The following is a 26217-nucleotide window of genomic DNA, read 5'->3' on the forward strand; positions in this document are numbered from 1 at the left end:
CAATTTATGTGCTAAAAGTTTGACTCATCCCACTTTTCATAGTAATATTTTCAACTCTGACAAAGCTTTTTTCTGATCTAGCAGAACTGCTTAATTTTCCCAACTAATGCTCATTAATGTGTAAATCCTTCTAGATTGTAAATTGGCTTACAATAATTGTATGTCAGGTATGATTCTGTTCTCTTTCAGCTTCTTTCCATTCTTTCTCCCTGAGTCTGTCAAGCATTTTTTCCTTTTATGACCCCTTTCTGCTATTCAGTTTGTCTTGTGCCGCTATTTCAGACTGTTTCCAGAGACTGAAAATTAGTTGTCTTACATCTGGGACTTCCTCAATATCTTTGGACCAGACCTGTAAAACTACTAGACCAAGGGATTAGTGACAATTTTACAGTCTTTTGTTTTGTCATCCATCAGGGCTAGACACACATTTTATATCACTGGAATATTTGGAATTCTAGCTTTCCACTTCTGTGATTTACAGCTTATTTCCCAGATGCAATTAAATTAATCTGTCTGATGACATATTGTTTGTTTCTGAAGAATTCTTTATTTGAATTGCAGAAAACAACTTTTTTTAAAAGTCCATCAGACAGGTACTGTTGGTCAACTGTCTTTTGAACTTACTCATGTTACTGGCTTTTTTGCTGGCCTTTCCCAACCTGGAAGAACGGATCTGTAGTGGTGAGAGTAGTTGTTCATTATTGATATTAGCTGAGACAGCCTTCTCTGGATTCTCTGAAATGCTGGTTGTATCAAATTATGTGGATGGAATTTGTGTTGTAGAACCTTGTCCAGAGGTAAGTGGGCTGAGGTTATCCAATTTATTTCACTTGAGACTCGAAGTTGGGTTTGAAAATTGTGCCAAAGATAGGAGGTGAGCTCTTTCTACTGGCTTCTTGCCTTATCTACATATATTGTGTCTTTGTGCAGATTTTAGGGCAGCAGATTAATGACTTTACCCTTCCTGATGTTAACCTGATTGGAGAGCACTCAGATGTTGCAGAGCTTGGAAGAATGCTTCAGCTCATTTTGGGATGTGCTGTGAATTGTGAGCAGAAGCAAGGTAATCAATTTTGAATATACATTATGCTCTCTGTGTAGTTAATGCAAGTCAGACTTGATGCATAAATGATGTGGGGAAAATGGTGTGTCTGGGATTGTTGTCAGAGGCACGATTTATTTTCCTGTGGATCATGACTTTATTTTGCCTTATTGATAATAGTTGATATCACATTACAAGCTTCACTGAGTTTGCAAGCTGGAACTGTGGAGCTGGTTATGTATGCTTCTGATGTATATATTTCCTTTTGGTTCCAGGAATAGAAATGAAAAATGGCTCCACCCAGCTTTTAGTTATTAATTATTGTGTGAAGGATCAGTTGCAGATTCTTATCTGGGTAATTGCAAATTCATAGACAAGATGCACATTGCACACAAAAAAAATGGTTATGGGAGCAATGTGCTATACGATCTGGATTCTGTTCCCTACTCTGATACTTGCTCCCATCTTGGGCCCATGATTTAAAACTCTTTGGCCTTATCTACTCTTGAGAATTTGCTACCCACTCAGTGGTTTCCCAGCATGCTGGTCTCACACCTCATATCCATTAACAAATCTAGCTCTTTACTGTAACATCAGCTGATATTGGAATTTACAAATATGAGATCCAGGAAGAGGAAAAACAGAGGGCATATATTTATGAAAATACAAAAAGACAAGAGTAGGGTCTCTGACCAGATTTGCAAGGTACACAAAATGAGTCACTATTGAAAGGTAGGACGAGAATCCTGTAAATTATGGAAGGGCAGGACCTTTTCTTGTGTCATGCCCTTGTCTTTCTGTCTGAATAGTTCAGGGAAAAAAGGGAGCTGCAACTGGAGGACAGACAGGTCCAGTGGGAATTATTTAGTGGGCATTTAAAGACAAATAAAAATTATTACTTTGAGCCAACTGTTAGTCATTTCGCTACAGCTGCCTATTGCCAATATCAATCAGGTCAATAGTAGTTAATGGATTGCCGCCTTAGCTTAAAAGCTTTCCAAAGCTACTCCACCCCTTGGCAAGAGCATAGAAGGAAAATGTGTATCCAGGCAAGATGCCCTTGCAACAGGGATAACTGTATTATCCCTGTTCTTGTACATAATTTGCAGTTTTTCATACTGCAGTTGGCCGTATGAAAAACATACGCATAAGCTTGTTTGTATTACAACTGAGAACTTTGCACATCGGTGATGATTTTGTTAAATTTCTATATTAGAATATATACTGCTTGATCTTGAAATGATGAAAGTTTTTGAAAATGTCTCCATCATTCACTTGGCCTACCACCATACGTACACACGCGTGGACCTTCAGAAATGTCTTACTAAGCCTTGCATCATCACTTGGAAGTATGGCTTTCTGTTACTGTGCTCCTGGGTTTATTGGGGTGGGGTCTGGACACTGACTGAGCACAAGTCCCAGGAATGACACCTGCACAATTTGCAGGAGAGAGGTGGCTATTTACCCCTTCATTCTGTTTGTCTTAAGTTTAAGTGTAAATAATGACATGCGAGATTGTTCTTGTTTTCAGAGTACATCCAGACCATCATGATGATGGAGGAGTCTGTTCAACATGTTGTCATGACAGCTATTCAGGAGGTATGCTGAAGTGTCCATTGTATGTAACAGTTCAGCTTTTCAATTCAGTACCGGAATGTACTTTTTCTCAGTTTTGTTAACTTCAATAGAAAGAAGTAATTAATAGAAGGGGCATGGAATGTAACATTTATAAAGTTTAGAATAAGGAATGTTTTCCTTTTTGGATTAGGGAAAACAGAGTTTTGCTAATCAAGCCTTATTTATGTAATAGAATTCAGGCAAATTTCCACTTTTCTTTAAATCTAGAAGATTAAACTTCTAGATATTGATACTGGGCTCCCCTTCCTTTACCTTTCCTTTCCTACAGCTCCTAAAAACGCACTATACTTTGTTGTGTAAGTAGCAAAACAAGTACTGTAGAATGTTGTTCATTTGCACCTAGTAACGGGGAGACTCACTGAATTACTAAATTTTGTAAACAGGCAAGTAAGTGAACAAATACAGTAAAAAGAGGAAAACGCATTGCAAAATATACTTTCTATTTTGTTAGCTGTAGTCTCATTTTTAGTTTTAATTATTCCTGATAATACTTCATAGTAGTCAATAAATGTACTGTAGTATATTCTGTAAAAATAACATCATTTTAGTAACGAGACCTCACTAGATCATTTGTTCCTAAAGTGATGAGAAGTGGGGAAAGGTCACCTTTCTTGGTAAGCTTAACAATGTTTAGTTTAGATTAGCAAGTTGACTATTTGCAGTTTTTTTAAAAGCAAGGAGTGATTTCACCATCTTGCTGTAACTGATGAGTCATGCTGAGACACTAAATGGAAGCATAGCAGAAAGGAAGCAAGTACAGTGAAGTCTGTTAATGTCTGCCATTACTTCTTCCACGTTTTGGCTGTTGAAACAGGTGTCTGCCTAATACAGTGATACTTAGCTCAGTAGGACTTCAGTGCCTTAGTGCTGGGTCTTGCCTGTGGGGCTTTAGGTGAGGCCTAAGAAAATAAAGCACTTTTCGGATTCAGGTGGAGCAACTTCCCTTCAAACCACTTTAGTAGCTCAACTTCACTGCCGTTGAAGCAGCTGAGTGGCCTCCTGTGTGACCAGAAACAGATTTCATGGATGGTTTGTAACTCAGGACAGATTAATGTGAGAGGGACAGGAAATCTAAAAGCAGAGATTTTGCTGACATCCAAAGCAAATGGTTTCTTGGCACATGCTTCACAAGAAGGCAAAAGCTCACTAAGGTCTTTGCCAATATGTCTTTCGTTCTGAATCCATAACTGATGATCAGTTTAACTGTGTGCATGTGAGCAAAATCACCATGTTTAAGCATCTAATTCCACTTAGATCTTGATAAATCAGCAGTTGAACCCTACGCTGACTTCAGTGTGATAAATTCAGATTTGTCTACCCCGTATATAAAATGTGTTTTTCCTACAGTTCCCTATAAAGGGAAATAAATGATACAGAGCCAAAGGTTGCTCAATTCTTCATCATGACTTGTCTCTGCAATCCACAGTCTAGGAGTCATATGCACTGTTTGATGACCATGGAACCATTTAGAGTACCAAAACCGGTAGGGGGCAAGCACACTTGCTTCTCAGATTTAGCATTCTGGAAATGAGGGTAAAAAAACCCCCCATCTCCCTAGATTATCTTTCATTCCCTGTCCTTCCCTAAGCCAGTGCTGTCAGGGAGTCAGTTCCTGGTTTCCTGACCATGTTTTTTTTGGCAGTTTTCCTGCACGTGTGTCGTCTTTTCTGTGTCCCTCTCCCCCATTTGTTTTGATAGGATTTTTGATAGCTGTCTTTTATTGGTCCTTAGTTTTTAGTAGCACTTTCCACTCTGCTACGGTGAATAAGTTCATATTCAGGAGATGTGTTTCTTAATCTTATAAGATATCCATATTAATAACTGCCCATTGTTTAATGGATTAATGAAGCATTTGTCCAGTGGCCATGGAGCTCGTTCTGTATTTGTGACCTGTGCCAGAAAGAAGTGACACCACAGGCTGAGGGCTCTCCTTTGGAGGAGTCTTTGGAAACTCAGTTGATCAAAAGAGCTCCTTTCCAAGTAATATTCCAGATCAAAGGGGCTTGACTCTACCATTCAAAGACTTTAGAAGACTAAGAAATTCAGAACCAAATGAAGAGTTCTGAGATGCTTATTCAAAAATCTTCAGATCCTTCTCAGAGTCAAGAGTTCAGATCCCAGGAAAATCTTCAGAGCTGTGTGGAAGCAGGGAGAGAATTAATAACGCTTTTCCAGGAATTTCCAAGCCACACCAGCTACAGGGTCGCAGAAGCACACTGCTGGATCTCACTGGAAAGTTAAGCTTTGCAAATGTAATTTCAATTCTGTAACTTGTATTGCCTTTGGTTTGCCTGTCTCTATCTTCCACAAGCAGCTGGGGCTGAAAGCAGTTTTTCTTTGCACTTAGCATAATCTGCGCTGATTCTTGACCTTGAACGTAGAGCAACTTTCCCTTTATCTCTGGGACAAGCTGAATTTCAAATTAACCCGTTCCTAGACAAATTGCTCACACTGTGTCAGAGGCTTTTCTTTGGTGATTAAAAGCTCCTCTGAGATATATGATCTTATCTAGATTGAAGGTACCTTCTAATGGGCATTGTTTAAATGAATTTTCACGCGTGTACAGATTCCAATCATTTAAATACCTGCAGGTTTTAGGGCCATAATGTACGTACATGTAATATGCTGGGGTACCCTTAGGGGATGAGGTGGAATGTTTAGACTGTCCCTTACCCATTTTCCACTTACACACACAGAGAGGGTGCCCTGTCCGCGCTAGCGGCTCAGAAACTAAGGATCTCTCCCTACAGGGCACTCACACAGGAGAGACTAACGAGGATGACTATGACTCTCCTACACCTCCCTTCAGCAAAGAGCGTCGGCTAGTCTCTGGGAGACAGCGCCGCTTACTCTGATTGCATCCAGTGAGATGATCAGACTGTCAGTAGCCCACACGGAAAGGAAGGGGGGGAGGGAAGATGGGTTCACACACTCCTAGACCCAGGAAGCTTCCTCGCCGGACGATGCCAGGCCGAGTCAGCCCACCGTGGGTCGGATCTCCTAAAGATCCACTAGTTACCGGGCTTGCGTTAGAGTAGTCCTGATCACTAGCCTTCGCTTCACAGGATACTCTGGGCGTCTTCCGATAACAATCACTCAGACTGGTGTACACACACACACACACACCAAGGCCTCTTTTTTTTTTTTTAAACCATGGTGCATCTTTACCTGGTCCGGACCAATACCATGAGGCGGTATGACAACCCCTCTTGAGGCGGTAAAAACCCCTCAGCACCGGTGCATTCTAATGCATTTACCTATGCATTACCTTATGCATTTACCTATGCATTACCTTGTTGGCCAACTCAGCAGTTCCCAATACTGCTATAAACTAACCTTGTTGGGGCCTTTCCCCAATACCACTCTGCATCTGATCCTGCTGCACAGTCAATAAGTTCAGATGGCGTGAGCCCAACAGAGACACACGTCCTCACAGACAGTCCTCCTCCGATACCCCAATAGAGATTTCAAAAGGTCTCATACCTCTCATGTGGCGCCATGGGGTTCGATGGGGAATGATCCGTAGTAGCCGTCTGTGGGTCCGTGGGCGTTGCCATCCCGGACGAGCCCCCAAATTGTCGGAGAAAAACTCAGTTCTCGCTTTTTCGTTTGGGTGCAGCAAAATCAAATACTTTATTATTTCTCCAGTAATTACAATGTAGGGAGAGAGTGCCATAGGACACAGGGTCGCCCCAGTCCCGGACAGGTCTCTCAACTGGTAAACAATTACAGCAAGCCTTTATACTTTTGTTACAGACAATAACTAGCAATAATACAGACAATAGAGAGCAACAACTACATTTTGTTTATACATAAGCCATTCTGCTATCTTATTTGTCTCACTCCTAAGAAAAGCAAGCCTGCATATTTGGTTATCAGTGCAAGGTCGTAATAACTTTGTACACAGTTCTTTCCCTATGTCTCACACTATCCTTGCTTCTAGAAGTCTCACGTCATTAGGGTTACAGCTGGGCTAACTCTTGCTAACTGACATGTATTAAGATCCCCTTCAAATCCTTATTAATTCTTTCCTTGCTTCCACAGCTGCAATCTCCATCTTTGGAGAAAAATATAGCTCCTTGAAAGTTTCCATGCAGAGCTGGATGGGCAACAGACTTCTGAAGTCAGATAAAGAATTAGTGCCAAATAATTGTGTTCTTATTGTGCCTCAAAGCAGGTAGCCTCTATGGGTCCTAGAAAGTGCAAAAGGTTTAGGGCCTTCTTGGATCCAGGACATTCAGAACTTTTTCATGGTCTGGTGGACTGCTTGGAGCAGACCTCTGCAGAGGGATTTGAGTGCCTCAGGTATGTGGAGGAGTCACCAAATGAAGTGCTGATACGACAGCCATGTAGACAGGTGAGAAGTGTAGGTATTGCATACCTACATCATCCAAGCATTGCAAAATACTTTCCATGCACTTAGACTGTCTTAAGTGTTAGTTACATAAAAAGACCTGTTAAATATATCTTTATACCGTATTGCATAGTTTTCCCACTTCAGTTAAATATATGGAAATGCTTATAGATGATACTTTATTAATGTATACATAATAAGTAATACTGCTCGTGGAAACATGTTTCACACCCTAGCAGAACTGGCCCATCTATCGCTTGTAATAGCCTATACCTAACGTGGTATTTTTTTCACTGAAAAAAATGCCATTTTCCACATTGCAAAATGGTAATTTCACATGTGAAATTTTGTACAAGAAAATGAATTTAAAAACCTTTATTTTATTTGAATTTCCTGTGCTTTCGAACAACTGTATTCTTTGATTATCAGAATTTTTAAAGTAAAACCCCAAGCTAAAAAATAAATGGAAAATCTTGTTCTTCAGGTAGATTCTGAAATATTTCAAACACCATATAAACCAAACAGTGCCTTGATAGTCTGTTCATTTCAATGGAGCTGAATTCATGTGTTTCCAGCATTGAGATTCTAAGGCCTCTGCAAACATTCGTGCACATAAGTAGTTCCGTTGAAGTTTGCAGGATGAGGGCCTAAGTGTGTGGTTTTCAAAGCAATGAAAAATCTAGTATAAAGTTTTTCAATTTCATATTTTACACAGATTGATTTTTCCTGAAAAACAAAAATTTAACATTTCCCATGAAATCTATTTCTGTGACAATACAGCTTTGCAATTGCTCCATAATGCATCTGGAAAATTATGCTGTTCTTTTCCCAAGCCTCAGATATAAATAGTCTTTTGGAAGGTTGAGAGTTCTTTACCAATAAATAGGAAACACTCTCATTTCCTAATAACTAAACTTAGAGACTTTATAACAAGTTCCTTTCCCCCTTCAGTAAGCATGTCCACCAGACCATGAAAATAGGGTCATGCCCTTTACTGCAGAGTATTTGAGGCAGTTTCAAACCTGTCTGAGGTTGCATAGCAAGAAGGACTTGCTACTTAGATGGGTCCCAAAAATGTTGTCTTCACAGAGATAGCAAATATCAATTTTCCTGTGTTTCAGCCTGTCATGGAGTCCCCGGGTGATGCTCTGGAACTGCTCCCCACAAAGCCAGTCAGGACTTTGGGGAGCCTCCTCTCTCTTGGAGCAGACTGTCTTCAGGGCAAGAAGCTTACACGGCTTCACCTTCCTGGGTCTGACCTTGGAGCATTCAGCATATGCCCCTCCATGCGCTTCCCACAGCAAGTCCACCCAGGCGGGGTCCTGGGGAAGCCAGCGGGTCCTGCACCCTAGCTTCGCAGTCAGACGTGACTTTTAGCCAGCCAATAAAACAGAGGTTTATTAGACGACAGGAACACGGTCTAAAACCGAGCTTGTAGGTACAGCAAACGGGACCCCATTCCGGGCCCAGCGAGCCAGACAAGCCCATCTGCACTCACTCCTTCTCCCCAGCCAGCCCCAAACTGAAACCCCCTCCAACCCCTCCTTTCTTGGCTTTGTCTCTTTCCTGGGCCAGGAGGTCACCTGATCTTTGTTCACCTTTAGCTATCCCCTTGCAAGGGGGGAAGGGTCCTAGCCATTTGTTGCTAGGAGACAAATTGTTGGCCATTTATGCACACTGGAGACTTAAGAAATGCATAGGGGAAACTGAGGCACCCACACAGTATTCAGAGGAAACATTAAGAACAGTCCCACTTCGTCACACAGCCTAATTATTTTCAAGGTTCATTTTGTCTTCAGTAAAAACTGTCCTTTTAGAGGCTGCTTTATGGAATAATCAGTGATGATGGAAAAAGTCAAAAGTCAGACCATACTAAAAATTGTAGAAGATGTTAGATATACCACTGGGTCTCTCTAAAATAAAAGCAGCAAAGAGTCCTGTGGCACCTTATAGACTAACAGACATATTGGAGCATGAGCTTTCGTGGGTGAATACTCACCTCGTCACATGCATCCGACGAAGTGGGTATTCACCCACGAAAGCTCATGCTCCAATACGTCTGTTAGTCTATAAGGTGCCACAGGACTCTTTGCTGCTTTTACAGATCCGGACTAACACAGCTACCCCTCTGATACTTTAAAATAAAAAATCTCCAGAAAACAGAGATCTTAGTCTGACAAAGGGAAATTAAGTTAGCATGCATCTTATATATAAGGCAACAGCAGTATCAAACATCTTCATGTTATGACATAAAATAAGCTGCAAACTATGTTTATAGAATAGAGAGAGAGTAAATCATGTGTATGATAAACCAGAAGAATCAAGTGCATGTTTCTAGGGCATTCATGCATACAGATCTCCTGATAATCTTAGTTGCCAACCTTGTATCCATGACAACACTAATAACTCAGCCCTCATGAGCAAACCAGTTAAAATTGGATAAAGGTTTTAATAACACCTAGCATGGTTATATATATTTATTTTTGTAGTGCTGCTTGTCATAGCTGTGGGCATGAAAAAGGTGTAATTAGAAGAATAAAAGGAATGCCAGATATTTTCTATAAAAATATTAAAATATAAACTGATTAAATTAACTTGTAGTCCAGATTGTTTCGCCTGTGCTTTTAAGATCAGGGATCTGTTACCTCTCATTTACCAAAGAATAGGTTAATTGGGGGAAAATATTAGAGATTTCTCTAGGCTGAATCATGAATGGTGGGTTGAAATTAAAGCTCTGATCCTGTAATTCCTAGTAAAGCATTTTATATAGCTTCTTGTGAAGTCTTATAAAAATCAGATTGGCTTGTTATAGATGCTAATGGCTGGTCTGTTAAAAGGTTATGATAGATGGCATCTGGGCAGGGGAGATGGCTTAGGTGGGCACCACTGGGGTCAGTGTTGGGTTCAGTCTTAACATCGTCATTAATTATCTGGAAGAGGGTATAAACAGCCACTAACAAAATCAGGTGCTCGGAAGGTGATGTGAACACCTCTGAGGAGAAAGACATAATACTAAGCGGCCTAGCAAGGTTAGAAATTATTGGCAGGGGACTACAAAATGATATTCAACTTAGAAAACTAAGGCGATAAATTAGATACGAGTTCACAACACTACGGTTTGTGGCAATGAAAAAGGCCATCAACTTGGCTTTTCAGAAACACCAAATCACAGAACAGGGACTTTATAATCCCTCCTTATAAGAATTTGGGCTCTGTAGATGGAATATTTCATTTCTGAATGGCTTGTCACCAGAAAGTTGTAGGTAAAATGGAAGGAATTTAGCGAAGAGCAAGAAAAATGGTCGAGGGCTGGAGGAACTTTGGAGATAAGATTGACTATGCCTAAATATTTATAGGTTGGCTAAATGGCAGCTAGAGAGTGGGGTGTAAAAGTGTACAAATATGTGAGTGGCATGATTGTTGATGATGGGGAGCAATTTGTTACTGTACATTGTAATGTAACCAGAAGTTATGGGATGGCATTTAAGAAAAAGAAAGCCGAGTGCTAAATAGCAGAAGAAATTATCACAATGAGTTGTATGACTACAGAGTGGCCATCCACAGAAAGTAGTGGAAGTGGGCTGTGGAGACATTTTAACCCCAGGCTGGGTGAAGCATGAGGAATTACACTGAAGGGAACAGTGTTGCATTGGAATCAGGATCAATTAGATGTATGGTTAGATTGGTTAGTCTTTTTTCATTTCTAATTTCTATTATTCATGTAATAGAAAAAACAAACCAAAAAATGAATATATTCTAATAATCCCCAAAACACGCAGTACAAACCTGTAGTACTTGGTTTTGCGTTAATTACAACATAACTGATTATTTTTACCTTTATGTTACTAGTATGTATCTCAATCTTAACTTCTGTCTTAATATAGGGTTTTTTGTTTTTGTTTTTTCTCAGTCTGGGAATTTCCTTTTGCATTTCTTTTATGTTTGAATCCCCTCTAGTCGTTTTGATATTGCAACAGATTGGATGTGTGTCCAGAAAGACAATTTATTTTCTTATCTGCTAATTTTTTCCTTTGGAGAAGCATGTCAGCCAATCTGGAGCCTCCCTAGAAAGCTACAACTAAAAAAGATCTGATTTTCTCTTTCCACCAACCCTAAAAAACCCACAGGTTATGTTTCTCCAAATAATATAGTTCAGTAAATACATCATGCAAGTTGCAGTGTTTCAGTTTTGAAAATATTCATTCCGGAGCATGGGCTCTTAACCTAGGAATTGCAAACAAGTCAGGAGGGGACGTCATCATCAGCCCCTCATTTTTTTTTTAAATAATTAAATGGGAGGAGCAGGGACCGTAGATTTTTTGTTTTGGTGTTACATGGGGTCAAAGTATGAAAAAGGGTGAGAATCACTGTTAGAGTGAAATTTCCAGAGTAAATCTTTACTACCATATGGATTGCTGCAAATATTCTGCAAAAAGCATCCCGAGCTTTTCATGATGGATGATAGGTAGGCATACTTATACGGAGGGATATGTACCAGATAAGATTTTTTTTTTCATATTTCTTTATAGTGTTTGTCCTGCAGATTTATAATTCTCTCTGTATATACCATACATAAAAATGTGACATGAAAACTTAAGGCCTTATCTTCAGAACAAACCTTTTTTAAATTTAGGATTGATCTGGGTTTTTTGTAAATGAAAACTTAGCTTTTAATATACAAATAAATCTTTTGCTTTTTCTAATCCAGTGTAATCTAATTGCAGTTGATGAGTAAAGAATCTCCAGTCTCTCTTGGAAATGATGCTTACGTTGACCTTGATCGTCAGGTACCTAAAACCAGATGTTTCTTTTTCTTTAATCATAGGAAATCAGTGTGCAGTCAGTCTGGTATATGGTATGTTGTAAGCAGGCTGCCTCATCATCTTCTTCTCTTTTTTTGAAAATTTGGGAAAATTCAAACAAAGGAACACACATTCAAAGTTTTAAATGTAATATTTTTTTCTTTGTTAAAGTAAAATTTTTTTAAAGAAAGTCAGTTAATCAGAAGTTGCAATTACATATATTTATGTAATTTTGTCCTGTGGCTTATGTCCATCAGTAGTATGTGTTACATTTAAACAAATAAATAAGTAAATAAAATAACTGGTATATATAATTCTGAATGTGATTGTTCACAATGCATGTGCAGAACAAAAATATTTATTTGGAAAATAAAATTCATTATAAGCATTATGAATAGTTTGTAGCTGTCATGCTCAAAACTGGTATTATTTCTGACATAGCAAAAAGTGAAGACCTTACAAGTCAAAGGATAATCAGGAAGAAATTAAATAGAATTAGTAACATTTATTAGCTGTAGACAAAACTTGTTTGCTCTTGACAACTCTCTTTGAAGTCAACAGAAAGACATCACTTGGCTTTAGTGGGCTAGATCAGGCTCAGATATCCTTGCAATAATCCTGGGAACTGTTGTGAATTTCCTGCTTTGAGAAATTTTGGGAAAATTCCTCAGTGGCTGAAGTATTTGTGAAAAATGCTGGACCAAATGTACATCAGCTATTGTGTGTGCATTTTGAGAGCACATTCTGTCATTTATGTTGTTTCTACAGCCTCAACCACAGTCCCTAAAATGGTAGAGGTATAACCTGGAGAATGGTACTGTTTTTACTGAATCATATCATAAGTTATTTGTGTGGCTGTACATACTGTCTAAGAGATGGAGTTAATTTTTATGTGTCAGCTGTCCCTTATAAACCTGAAAAATGACAAGGATGCCATTCTCTACAATAGATTAGATCATCGAGAGAAGTAGGAGGCCCTTGTAAGGCTTGTAAGAATTCTTCACATTTATTCCAAAAATACGTAGTGTCTTTGTGCTTGCTTCTCAGACTGATTCTCTTTCCATGTACTTAATTTTACAATCCTAGAGAAACTTGGAAGCCATAAATCTATCCATTATTATAAAATCCTTTAGAGACATAACTGAATAAATGCAAACATATATATTAAATCCTACTGTATTTTCCACTGCATGCATCCGATGAACTGGGCTGTAGCCCGCGAAAGCTTATGCTCAAATAAATTTGTTAGTCTCGAAGGTGCCACAAGTACTCCTGTTATATTAAATTATGTCATTCAGATTTAGACTTGTCCTCTACCACAGCAATTGTTTCCCCTTTGTGCAGCAAAAGTAGCGTACCCAGTGGCTAGACACGTTTTACCTTAATTGTCTATTCCTTGTAATCCATCTCCCAGTCCTTTGTGTATTTGCAAACATAGTGAAAACCGAAACTATTCACTCTTGTAAAGAAAAGTGGTGTTGACAATTTTTTAAATGTACAGAGGTGGTATGCTTTCCAACATTCAGGTTGTGGGAGTTCTTGAGCTCAACATGTAGAATGAAAATGCTTGCCTTAATACTTTATTTTGGAACAAAGAATTGCCTTCAGCTGTGTTCATCTCTCACATATGAATTATCTGAGCTCTTGAATGATAATAGGTGCCCTTTGTCGTCTTATAAAAGTAGAATAGTCAATAACTTTTTTCAAAATAAATATGAGCATAAAAACAGACTTTACAGTGATGATATCATTCAACATCCTTTATGGTTACAGAGAATTATATGTATTATAGTAATGTTATTGTGAAAATAAAAATATTTATATTAATTTTAAATAGTTGAAGAAAACTACAGAAGAATTAAATGAAGCTTTAGCAACAAAAGAAGAAATTGCTCAGAGGTGCCATGAATTAGATATGCAGGTAGGTAGTTATTATATGTGCACAATACATTTTATGGAAATTGTGGAGTTAGATTGAGAAAGAAGGGGCATGGTGATTCTAAGGCAGTTGAAGAAAGGAGGCAGTTTGGAGACCGGTCTTTTTAAAAGTATACTCCGAAGTTGTACTACTTTAGCTGTACCACTTTAGTTAAAGAAATACAATCCTCCTGAGTGTGGTTGCAGTATAAAGGTGCTTTATACTAGTTTAGCTATTCTCATACAGGAAGGGAATGTGCTATACTGGTATTCTAGCATTAGGAGTTGTATTAGATATAACTATTTAGGGTGAGGGAAGTTGTGCCCCTTACCAAAATAGTTACACCAATACAAAAATTGTGTGAAGAACACATCTTAGGTCATCTTTTTTGAGTAAATTGAGCAAACTTGATCTGGAAGACATGAAGAGAATAAACCTGGAGCTCAGAAATGCCATTTTATCAAAGTCAATTTTTAGAGTAATAAGATTTTATTACGGGATACTAGCATTTTCTTTTGAAGGTAGACTAAGACTTTAATGTATTAAAGCCTTTTTGTTTGATAACTGGCTACATTGTGTTCAGTTTTAGATGTCTCTAATAAATATAATTTAGAATCTACATTTAAAAAATTAATGTTGTTATGCCCCCATTGTTATAATATCTTGGGTACATCACGTAGCAATTGGATAAATATTAAGGCTAGGATGCATTGCTCTCATATAAGATTATTACGAGTCCATCTATCGCCAGTTATGGGTCATACTAGCTCCATCGCTTGCACACGTTTTGCTCTTTAAGTTGACAATTCCATTTTTCCAGTTTTGCACTTTTGTTGTAACAGGTTGCAGCACTTCAAGAGGAAAAAAGTAGTTTACTAGCTGAGAACCAGATCTTGATGGAACGTTTGAACCAATCTGATTCTATAGAAGATCCCAACAGCCCTGCAGGGCGTAGGCACCTGCAACTGCAGACACAGTTAGAACAGCTCCAGGAGGAAACATTTAGGTAAAGAGATCCAGAGTCGGTAAACTTAATTTCGAACTAACAGACACCTTATGAAATATTCCAGAAAGCAGATATTTCGTTTTAACTAGTAACTCCACTCCCATTCGTATTTCTTCCACTACCACTTTGTTCTTTCATAAGAACATAAGAATGGCCATCCTGGGTCAGACCAAAGGTCCATCCAGCCCAGTATCCTGTCTGCCAGCAGTGGCCAGTGCTAGATGCCCCAGAGAGAGTGAACCTAACAGGTATTCCTGCCATCCATCTCCACCCTCTGACAAACAGAGGCTAGGGACACCATTCCTTATCCATCCTGGCTAATAGCCATTAATGGACTTAACCTCCATGAATTTATCTGGTTCTCTTTTAAACCCTATTATAGTCCTAGCCTTCACAACCTCCTCAGGCAAGGAGTTCCACAGGTTGACTGTGCGCTGTGTGAAGAAGAACTTCCTTTTATTTGTTTTAAACCTGCTGCCCATTAATTTCATTTGGTGGCCCCTAGTTCTTATATTATAGGAACAAGTAAATAACTTTCTTCTTCGAGTGCTTGTTCATGTCCATTCCACATTAGGTGTGCGCGTGTCACATGCACGAGCATCGGAAACTTTTTCCCTTAGCGGCTCCCGTTGGGCATAGCTGTTATCAGTCAGTTATCGGTTAGTTAGCGTTTTCATTGTTGCTGAACTCTTAATAGATCAGATGCTTGGAGGACTCTGGCACCTGCCCCGGCCCACGTGCCGCAAGCTTATGCCTGTTAGTGACCCCCACGACTCCTGTCTACATTGCCTGGGGGAAGCTCACGAAACAGAGAGGTGCAAGATTTGTAAGACCTTTAAGCCGAGAACAAAGAAAGAGAGAGACTTTCCTTTATGGCAGCTGTTGATGGAGGCCGCGCTGCAGCCACCGGGCCTGGAATGCCCAACACCGGCCTCAGCGTCCTCGGTGTGGAGCGCCCCAGAGTCATCAAGACACCTGGTACCAGCCAAGCATCATAAGCCATCAGCCTCGGAATGACAAAATAGGCCCTGGCACCGCTCATCCTCCCTGATACAGCCCAAGGCAAAGCCAAAGGAGGGGCGCGGACGCTCTTCACAAAAGACAGGCACCATCTCAGGCCCCGGACACGGGAGAACGGAAGAGATGCTGCACCTACTCCGGCACCAGTGGCACCAGCTCCTCAAGTCCCACCGAGTCCAGCTGTGAGTGAGCTCAGTGCGGACGCAGGACTCGAGGGCACGATAAATCAGCCCTCTACACCTGACACCTTTGAGGCTGCAAAAGACCTCATCGGATTGTCGGCAACGAGCCCCCTGCCGGCCAGGGAGAAGCCTCCAGCACCGCCACCCAGGGTGCCGTCGAGGGGAAAGCCGGCAACGGTGAGCCGTTCAAGGTCACCATCTCGGCACCGCTCCCGGTGCTGGTCCCGGTCAAGCTCTGAGTCCAAGGACTCCCAGCTACCCTTGACTCAGACGGAAGTCTCGGTACCAGGGATGAGTCAACACACGGGGTCAGTGCAGGACATACGGCACTCCCCGGTGCGCGTCCCCCCCCCCCGCAAACCGGCACCAGCAGGACTCGAGCCGGGAGTCACCAAAGGTGCCCAGAAGGTACCGGTCCCGGTCTCAGGAACACCAGCACTGGTCCCACTGGTCCAGAGAGCAGCGGTACCGGTCCTGGTCAGCCAGAAGCCGATCATCAGCCTCCCACAGGCACAGATCGATGGTACCGCTGTGGCCCTCACGCTCGGCGTCACCAGAGTCCGGCGCCGACTCGGGCCGATACAGCTACCCACAACGGGCCCCGGACAGCAGGGAACAACAAACTGGCTGGCTACCACAATGGGGACCGCCAGGACACTGGCTTTTCTGGACCCCATGGGCCTACCACCAGCGTCAAGGTGCTCCCTCTAGGGCCAGCTCTTCAGTACAGAGATCCCGGTCCCCTGTAAGGGAAGCTACGGTGTCTAAGCCGCCTGCAGCCTCGCCAAAAGCCTGGCACTGTACCCGGTGCCATCCCACGACTACCGGCCCCGGCTCAAGCCAGAAGCCCCTTCCCTGGGGGAGGAGGACCGGGGGGGGACCAGCAAGAGGAAGCTGAGCAGCTGCTAACCTCTTCGTCATCCCCGGATGAAGCAGTGGCAGGCACGGTGGTGCCAGGACCTCCTCCATTAGACCACAAGGCCCACCAAGAACTGCTTCGTAAGGTGGCCCATAACTTGGGGTTGCAAGCTGAGGAGACAGTGGAGCAGGAGGACCCCATGGTGGACATTCTGAGCCCGGAAGGTCCTTCCAGAATAGCGCTCCCGCTCATTAAGACCATTCAGTCTAATTACATGACTTTATGGCAGACCCCAGCATACAGCGCACCAATAGCCAAGGGTGTGGAGCGCAAGTACTTCACCCGGTCAAAAGGTTACGACTTCTTGTTCTGTCACCCGAGCCCATGTTCACTGGTAGTCTCGGCGGTGAATGAGGAAGAGCACCATGGGCAACAAGCCCTGGCCCCCAAGGCCAAGGAAGCAAAACTCCTGGACCTGTTCGGCAGGAAGGTGTATTCATCAGGGGGCCTCCAGTTGAAGATTGCTAACCAACAGGCCTTCCTCAACGGGCATAACTTCAACTCCTGGGCGGCGGTGGGGAAGTTTAAGGACAACCTCCCGCAGGGCTCCCAACAGGAGTTCACGGCCCTAGTGGAGGACGGCAAGGCCGTAGTGAAAACCTCCCTCCCAGTGTCCCTGGACTCGGCGGACACGGCGGCCAGGACAATAGCTTCAGGCGTGGTCATGTGGCACTCAGCATGGCTTCAGGAGTCAGGTTTGCCGCCTGAGGTCCAGAATTCGATCCAGGACCTCCCATTCAAGGGTCCGGACTTTTCTCGGACCAAACTGATTCGAAGCTACATAGCCTTAAAGACTGTAGAGCCACACTCAAGTCACTGGGGATGCATACCCCGGTGACTCAGAGGAAGCCCTTTAAGCTGCAACCCCCTCCTCAGCACCAGTACCAGCCTTGTCCTTGGCAAGAGCCTTACCGCAGGCGGGACGGAGACAATAGGAGGCGGCGCTATAATAACAACAATTCCAGTAGGCCTGGCCAGAACCAAGGCCAACATAAGCCTCAGCCGGGCCCTAAGCCAGGCTTTTGAAGGTGCGCTCAAGGACAGCGTACCTCCAGCCACCTGTCGCGCTTCTCCCATGCGTGGTCCAGCATTACGTCGGACCGTTGGGTGTTACGCACGGTGCGAAGCGGGTACATGCTACAGTTTTCCTCCTTGCCTACCCCACACCCTCCTTCCCCATCCCTCTTCAGGGACCCTTCTCACGAGCATCTCCTAGAAAAGGAGGTTCACTCGCTTCTAGAGGTGGGGGCGGTACAGATAGTACCCTTAGACCTAAGGGGGAAAGGGTTCTACTCCCACTACTTCCTCATCCCCAAGGCCAAGGGGGGTCTTCATCCCATTCTAGACCTGCGCGGGCTCAACAAGTTCCTGGTCAAGGCCCGGTTCCGCATGGTCTCTCTGGGTACCATCATCCCCTCCCTGGATCCGGGAGACTGGTACGCTGCCCTCGACATGAAGGACGGGTACTTTCATATCGCCATCCACCCAGCGCATTGCCTTTTTCTATGCTTCACCATGAACCAGGAGCACTAACAGTTCGCAGTTCTACCATTTGGCCTTGCTGCGGCCCCACGGGTATTCACAAAATGCATGGCGGTGGTGGCAGCATGCTTGCGGAGACAGAGGATTCGAGTTTACCCGTACCTCCATGACTGGCTCCTGGCGGGTCAGTCCGAAGAAGAGGTTCGGACTCACGTACAGATGGCATTGAGTCTATTCCGCAGGGTGGGGCTCCTGGTCAGCGTTCCCAAGTCCACTGTCGTCCCAACACAGAGAGTTGAGTTCATAGGGGCGGCGCTAGACGCGGTACAGGCAAGAGCGAGCCTTCTGGAATCATGTTTCCGGACCATCCAGCAAGCAGTGAACTCACTGTGTCAGGCCAGATGTTGCCTGTGACTGCTAGGCCACATGGCAGCTTGCACACGTGTAGTCAGGCATGCCAGACTGAGGCTCAGAACTCTGCAGGCTTGGCTTGCCCGTGTATACCGCCCTGGCAGGGGACCCCCTGGACTTGATAGTGACAGCCCTGGGGGACGTGCTGGACTCACTGAGGTGGTGGCAGTCCCAGACCGAAGTTTGCAAGGGCATCCCCTTTGCTGCACAACAGCCGGACTTGATGCTGGTAACAGACACGTCAGACCTCGGATGGGGGGCTCACGTGAGGAATCTCAGAACTCAGGGCTTGTGGTCGGGGAGGGAGCTATCGCTCCATATCAACGTGAAGGAGCTCAGGGCAGTTCGTTTAGCATGCCAGACCTTTCACGTCACTCTGAGTGGTCACAGCGTGACAGTTCTGACAGACAAGACGACCGCCATGTTTTATATAAACAAGCAGGGCGGAGCCCGCTCCTCCCCGCTTTGCCACGAAGCTCTCCTTCTCTGGAACTTCTGTATATCCCACGCCATTCACCTTGGGGCGGGGTATCTCCCGGGGGAGCAGAACGAGCTGGCGGACCACCTCAGCAGGTCCTACTGCATGCACGAGTGGACACTCAAAACGGACATCATGCTTTCGCTCTTCCGGAGGTGGGGGTTTCCCCGGGTGGACCTGTTCACTACCAAGGACAACACCCAGTGCCCACATTTCTGCTCGTTCCAGGGTCGCAGCCTGGGCTCAATAGCCGACACATTTGCGATCCGGTGGGAAGGGGAACTGAAATACGTTTTCTCCCCGATTCCCCTGGTGCACAAGGTACAGCTTAAGGTGCACAGGGACAGGGCATCAGTCATTCTCGTCGCCCCGGCCTGAGCCCACCAGCACTGGTTCACCATGCTCCTGGAGCTGTTGGTGGAGGCCCCGATATCCCTGCCCCTACACCAGGACCTCATTATGCAGGACGGAGGGTGGCTTCTCCACCCCGACCTGCAATCGCTGCATCTGACGGCATGGAAGCTGCATGGTTAAGTGCTTTGGAGAGCCAGTGCTCCCTTCCTGTGCAGCAGGTTCTACTTGGCAGTAGGAAACCCTCTACCAGGGCGACTTACTTGGCCAAGTGGAAGAGCTTCTTGTGCTGGTGCGGGTCACAACAGGTGCAACCGCTCCAGGCCCTGCTTCCAACCATTCTGGAGTACCTGCTGGACCTTAAGCAGCAAGGGCTGGTCCCATCCTCGATTAAGGTGCACCTGGTGGCTATTTCTGTCTTTCACCCAGGGTTTTTAGGTAACTCGGTTTTCTCCCACCCAACAGTGGGACAATTCCTCAAAGGTCTGGAAAGGGTGTAAGGTTTCCTTACTCACGCCCCCCTGCTGCCCCATGAAATCTCAACTTAGTCCTTTCTGAGCTCATGGGGCCCCCGTTTGAGCCCATGGCTACCTGCTCCCTTCTCCACCTTTCCTGGAAGGTGACATTCCTGGTGGCTATCACCTCGGCCAGAAGGGTATCGGAGCTGAGGGCTCTCACCTCGGAGCCACCATATACTGTGTTTCACAGAGATAAGGTGCAGCTTCGCCCACACCCTAAGTTCCTCCCAACGGTGGTCTCACAGTTCCATCTTGGTCAGGACATTTGCCTGCCGGTGTTTTTTCCAAAACCCCATATGGATCCAAGTCATCACAGCCTGCACACCCTAGATGTCCGCTGAGTGTTCGCATTCTACTTGGAGCGCACCAAACCCTTTCATAAGTCTACGCAGCTATTCGTGGCCGTGGCTGAGAGGATGAGGCGCAGCCCGGTGTCGACACAGCAAATCTCGTCGTGGATTACGGACTGCATTCGGGTGTGTTATAACCTCGCTGGTGTCCCAGCTCCAGCAGTCATGGCCCACTCGACCAGAGCGCAGGCAGCTTCCACAGCCTTCCTGGCACAGGTCCCAGTCCAGGAGATCTGCATGGCAGCCATCTGGTCATTGGTGCACACCTTTACAAACAACTACGCGGTCAACCAGCAGGCACGGGAGGACGCAGCAGTTGGCAGGGCGGTCCTCTGGTCTATTGTTTCATGACTCCTACCCTCCTCCAAAGGTAAGCTTGTGATTCACCTAATGTGGAATGGACGTGAACAAGCACTCGAAGAAGAAAGAACGGTTACATACCTTTTGTAACTGTTTATTCTTCGAGATGTGGTGTTCACGTCCATTCCACCACCCACCCTCCTATCCCTCTGTTAGAGTCGCCGGCAAGAAGTAACTGGAGGGGGTCAGGCCAGCGGGGGTATATATGCATGGTGCGGGGGCTCCGCCAGCCCCACGGGAGCCGCTAAGGGGAAAAGTTTCCGATGCTTGTGCACGTGACGCACGCACACCTAATGTGGAATGGACATGAGCAACACATCTCAAAGAACAACAGTTACAAAAGGTAAGTAACCGTTCTTTTCCTTATTTACTTTCTCCACACCACTCATGATTTTATATACCTCTATCATATTCCCCCTTAGTCTCCTCTCTTCCAAGCTGAAAAGTCCTAGACTCTTTAATCTCTCCTCATATGGGACCAGTTCCAAACCCCTAATCGTTTTAGTTGTCCTTCTCTGAACCTTTTCTAGTGCCAGTATATCTTTTTTGAGATGAGGAGACCACATCTATACGCAGTATTCAAGATGTGGGCATACCATAGATTTATATAACGGCAATATGATATTCTCCGTCCCTTTTTTAATGATTCCTAACATCCTGTTTGCTTTTTTGACTACCGCTGCACACTGCGTGGACGTCTTCAGAGAACTATCCACGATAACTCCAAGATCTCTTTCCTGATTAGTTGTAGCTAAATTAGCCCCCATCATATTGTATGTATAGTTGGGGTTATTTTTTCCAATGTGCATTACTTTACATTTATCCACATTAAATTTCATTTGCCATTTTGTTACTCAATCACTTACTTTTGTGAGAGCTTTTTGAAGTTCTTCACAGTCTGCCTTGGTCTTAACTATCTTGAGCAGTTTAGTATCATCTACAAACTGTGCCACCTCACTGTTTACCCCTTTCTCCAGATCATTTATGAATAAATTGAATACGATTGGTCCTAGGACTGACTCTTGGGGAAAATAGTTACCCCCCTCCATTCTGAAAATTTACGATTTATTCCTACCCTTTGTTTCCTATCTTTTAACCAATTAGCAATCCATGAGAGAACCTTCTTTCTTATCCCATAACTGCTTATTTTGCTTAAGAGCCTTTGGTGAGGGACCTTGTCAAAGGCTTTCTGGAAATCTAAGTATACTATGTCCACTGGATCCCCCTTGTCCACATGTTTGTTGACCCCTTCAAAGAACGCTAATAGATTAGTAAGACACGATTTCCCTTTACAGAAACCATGTTGACTTTTGCCCAACAATTTATGTTCTTCTGTGTCTGACAATTTTATTCTTTACTATTGTTTCATCTAATTTGCCCGATACTGATGTTAGACTTAACGGTCTGTAATTGCCGGGATCACCTCTAGAGCCCTTTTTAAATATTGGCGTGACATTAACTGTCTTCCAGTCATTGGGTACAGAAGCCGATTTAAAGGACAGGTTACAAACCATAGTTAATAGTTCCGCAACTTCACATTTGAGTTCTTTCAGAACTCTTGGGTGAATGCCATCGTGTCCCAGTGACTTGTTACTGTTAAGTTTATCAACTAATTCCAAAACTTCCTCTAATGACACTTCAATCTGTGACAATTCCTCATATTTGTCACCTACAAAGGACGGCTCAGGTTTGGGAATCTCCCTAACATCCTCAGCCATAAAGACTGAAGCAAAGAATTCATTTAGTTTCTCCCCAATGACTTTATTGTCTTTAAGTGCTCCTTTTTAATCTCGATTGTCCAGGAGTCCCACTCGATTGTCCAGGGGTCCCAGGCTTCCTGCTTCTAATGTACTTAAAAAAACTATTACCTTTTGAGTTTTTGGCTAGCTGTTCTTCAGACTCCTTTTTGGCTTTTCTTACTACATTTTTACACTTAATTCAGCAGTGTTTATGCACCTTTCTATTTACCTCACTAAGATTTGACTTCCACTTTTTAAAAGATGCCTTTTTATCTCTCACTGCTTCTTTTACATGGTTGTTAAGCTACAGTGGCTCTCTTTTATTTCATTTATTGTGTCTTTTAATTTGGGGTATACATTTAAGTTGGGCCTCTATTATGGTGTCTTTGAAAAGTGTCTATGCAGCTTGCAGGGATTTCACTCTACTCACTGTACCTTAATTTCTGTTTAACTAACCCCCTCATTTTTGCATAGTTCCCCTTTCTGAAATTAAATGCCACAATGTTGGGCTGTTGAGGTGTTCTTTCCACCACAGGAATGTTGAATGTTATATTATGGTCACTATTTCCAAGCATTCCTGTTATACTTACCTCTTGGACCAGATCCTGTGCACCACTCAGGACTAAATCGAGAGTTGCCTCTCCCCTTGTGGATTCCTGTACCAGCTGTTCCAAGAAGCAGTCATTTAAAGTATCGAGAAATTTTGTCTCTGCATTTCGTCCTGAGGTGACATGTACCCAGTGAATATGGAGATAATTTAAATCCCCCACTATTACTGAGTTCTTTATTTTGATAGCCTTTCTAATCTCCCTTAGCATTTCATAGTCACTATCGCTGTCCTGGTCAGGTGGTCGATAATAGATCCTTACTGTTATATTCTTCTTAGAGCATGGAATTACTATCCATAGAGATTCTGTGGAACATGTGGATTCATTTAAGATTTTTACTTCATTTGATTCTACATTTTCTTTCCCATATAGTGAGAGGAGGTTTTAGCAAAGATTTTCAGTAGCACAGTGAAAGCCTTAGGATTTCTCTCTCTTTCAAATACAACAATGATGGGAAGTATACATCTCCTTGTTGCACTGCAAGCAGAGTTGTTGATGACATTGACTTGGAAGCATCTATACCCATAGAGCTGGAGCTCCCTCCACCTCCTTGAAAATGTAATAGAAACTTGGCAACATGATGTTGTTCATTGGCTTTTTTTTTTTCCCCCAGTGTCCCAAAAAGCTGCTATGAAGGAAGAAGCTAACACTGGACTGTGGTTAGAACATATACCCTTTCTTACCTACTGTTTTATTTCAATTCTGTAGGCTAGAGGCAGCCAAAGATGATTATCGAATACGTTGTGAAGAGTTGGAAAAAGAAATTGCAGAATTGCGACAGCAGAATGAAGAGCTAACCACTTTAGCAGAAGAGGCTCAGTCTTTGAAGGATGAGATGGATGTACTTAGGTAAATTATATTACTCTAACCATTAGGGAGAATATTTCTTTTTATTTCTAAAACAAAGTTTGTGCTATCAATTCATCTCCATTAGCATTCATATAGTTTCAAAATTTTGCATACATTAAAGTATTTTATCAACAAGCACCAAAGTGTATCCACAAAAAGAACAGGAGTACTTGTGGCACCTTAAAGACTAACAAATTTATTTTAGCATGAGCTTTCGTGAGCTGCAGCTCACTTCTTCGGATGCATAGAATGGAACACACAGAGAGGGGATATTTATACATACAGTGTATCCAGTTACCATTAAAATTATGAGGTTGTGAATTTTCTGCCAGTCAACCAACCTGATCTGACATCATTAAGCACTGTATATGTGATATTGCCACACTATTCATGTTATGGTTGCAGTGGCCCTTCTTCATTATAAGTCCCTGTTTTAAGGCATTTACAACTTTTTGTAAAAAAATTATCCTTTGGGCTGAAATGTCTTTTGCTTGTTTTTAACCAAATGGTGAATTTCTTTGAAAATTTTGGTAAAATTCTCTTTGGCCATTTTTTCTAAATTGTGGTATTCAGCAATGAGAGCTGTTTATAAACTGAGCCCCATCCTGCATCCATGTTCCTAAAATTCTTAATTTAATCTACTAAACTGCCACTGTGTGGAGAGAGCACAAGCTGCCCTGTAAATGGGCATAACAGCTTTGTGTATTCCACTCTGTTTTCCTTCACTGACAGTAAAGATGCTCAAGTATTTCAAATTTTGTTTGTTTTAAAGACAAATTAATCTGTTGGTAGGCATGAAAACAAGAACAGATGCAGGGATAGTATTGAAAAGCTGCCTGAAAGAAGTGAGTTTTGAGGATGGATTAGGAGTCTGAGATGGAGATTGCCTGAGAGAGAGAGGATGGCATGAAAATAGTTAGAACTTGTTATGGAAACAGACAAGAAGACAGTAAATGCATTCGAGCAGGAAGAGTGATATTGTTGGAAATGACAGCATTTTTGGATAGGTTGATGAGGGGAGAAGCAGAAAGGCTGACAAAGAGAAAGCCAAGACACACAGCGGTGAGAATAAGTTCTTTGCTTTCTTATGCTGCTCCTGGTGTTTGGGAACCATTTCTGTATCAAGTTTAATACTGAGGTGACTTCAGAGCACTTACTATGTTAGCATTCTGAATATTATTATATATTATTTGTATTACCATAGTGCCTAGGACTCCTAGCCATGGACCAGGCACTGTACAAACAAAGAACAAAAAGATAGTCCATGCCCCAAAGTTTACAATATGAACAGATTTGATGCAGCTTCTCCTTCTCTGTTATCATCCAGGCATTCCTCTGATAAAGTGGCTAAGTTAGAAGGCCAGGTAGAATCATACAAAAAGAAGCTGGAAGATCTTGGTGATCTGCGGCGGCAAGTAAAACTCTTAGAGGAGAAGAACACTATGTATATGCAAAACACTGTAAGCTTGGAGGAAGAACTAAGGAAAGCCCACGCAGCCCGTAGCCAGCTGGAAACATACAAGAGACAGGTGAGAACAGAAATTGTTGTTGCAATTGATTTGTTGATTTCTTAGCCTTTTCTGTTAATTATAATAATAATAATTTGGGTAATACCTCCAGAACTCATCCATGTTCTGTGTAAAGGATCTGCTTTATTGTAAATATCCCTCTCCACCTAGCTCATATAGGGCTGGTGTAACTCCACCTACGAAGCAGGAAAAAAGTCAACAAGAGCTCTCTTTCTTGGATAGACAAAATGTATAGAATTACAGATTTTTAAGGTCAGAAGGGACCACTGTGATCTTCTAGTCTGACCACCTACATAATGCAAAGCATAGACCTTACTTGAATTAATTCCTGCTTCAAGTCCAATAGCTGTGGTTAAACTAGAGCAGATCTTTTAGAAAAAATATCTAGTCTTGGTTAAAAAATTTCCAGTGTTGGAGAATCCATCATAATCCTCGGTAAGTTGGTCCAGTGGTTAATTACTCTCACTTTAAAATGTGCACATTATTTCTAGTCTGAATTTGTCTTTCAGCCTCCAGCTATTAGATCTTGTTACACTTTTGTCTACTAGATTGAATAGCCCATTATTACATTTCTGTCCCCCATGTAGGTATTTATAGACTGTGATCAAGTAACCCTTTAACCTTATCTTTGATAAGGTAAATAGATTAAAGGAGTTCAGTC

At 42.8% G+C, this 26217-nt stretch overlaps 1 protein-coding gene across 3 annotated transcripts in view; it reads left to right on the plus strand.

Moving 5' to 3' along the window:
• Nucleotides 1-26217, plus strand: part of HOOK3 (hook microtubule tethering protein 3) — a 151439-nt gene that overhangs the window by 60683 nt on the left and 64539 nt on the right. For all 3 annotated transcript variants that reach the window (XM_045021963.1, XM_045021964.1, XM_045021965.1), the window contains exons 5-11: nt 931-1063; nt 2574-2641; nt 11759-11821; nt 13674-13757; nt 14597-14760; nt 23887-24027; nt 25355-25556. In XM_045021963.1, coding sequence (XP_044877898.1) covers nt 931-1063; nt 2574-2641; nt 11759-11821; nt 13674-13757; nt 14597-14760; nt 23887-24027; nt 25355-25556 — 855 coding nt within the window. The remainder of the gene's footprint in view (nt 1-930; nt 1064-2573; nt 2642-11758; nt 11822-13673; nt 13758-14596; nt 14761-23886; nt 24028-25354; nt 25557-26217) is intronic.

Source organism: Mauremys mutica, chromosome 6, assembly GCF_020497125.1.
Source record: "Mauremys mutica isolate MM-2020 ecotype Southern chromosome 6, ASM2049712v1, whole genome shotgun sequence".
Lineage (NCBI taxonomy): Eukaryota > Metazoa > Chordata > Testudines > Geoemydidae > Mauremys > Mauremys mutica.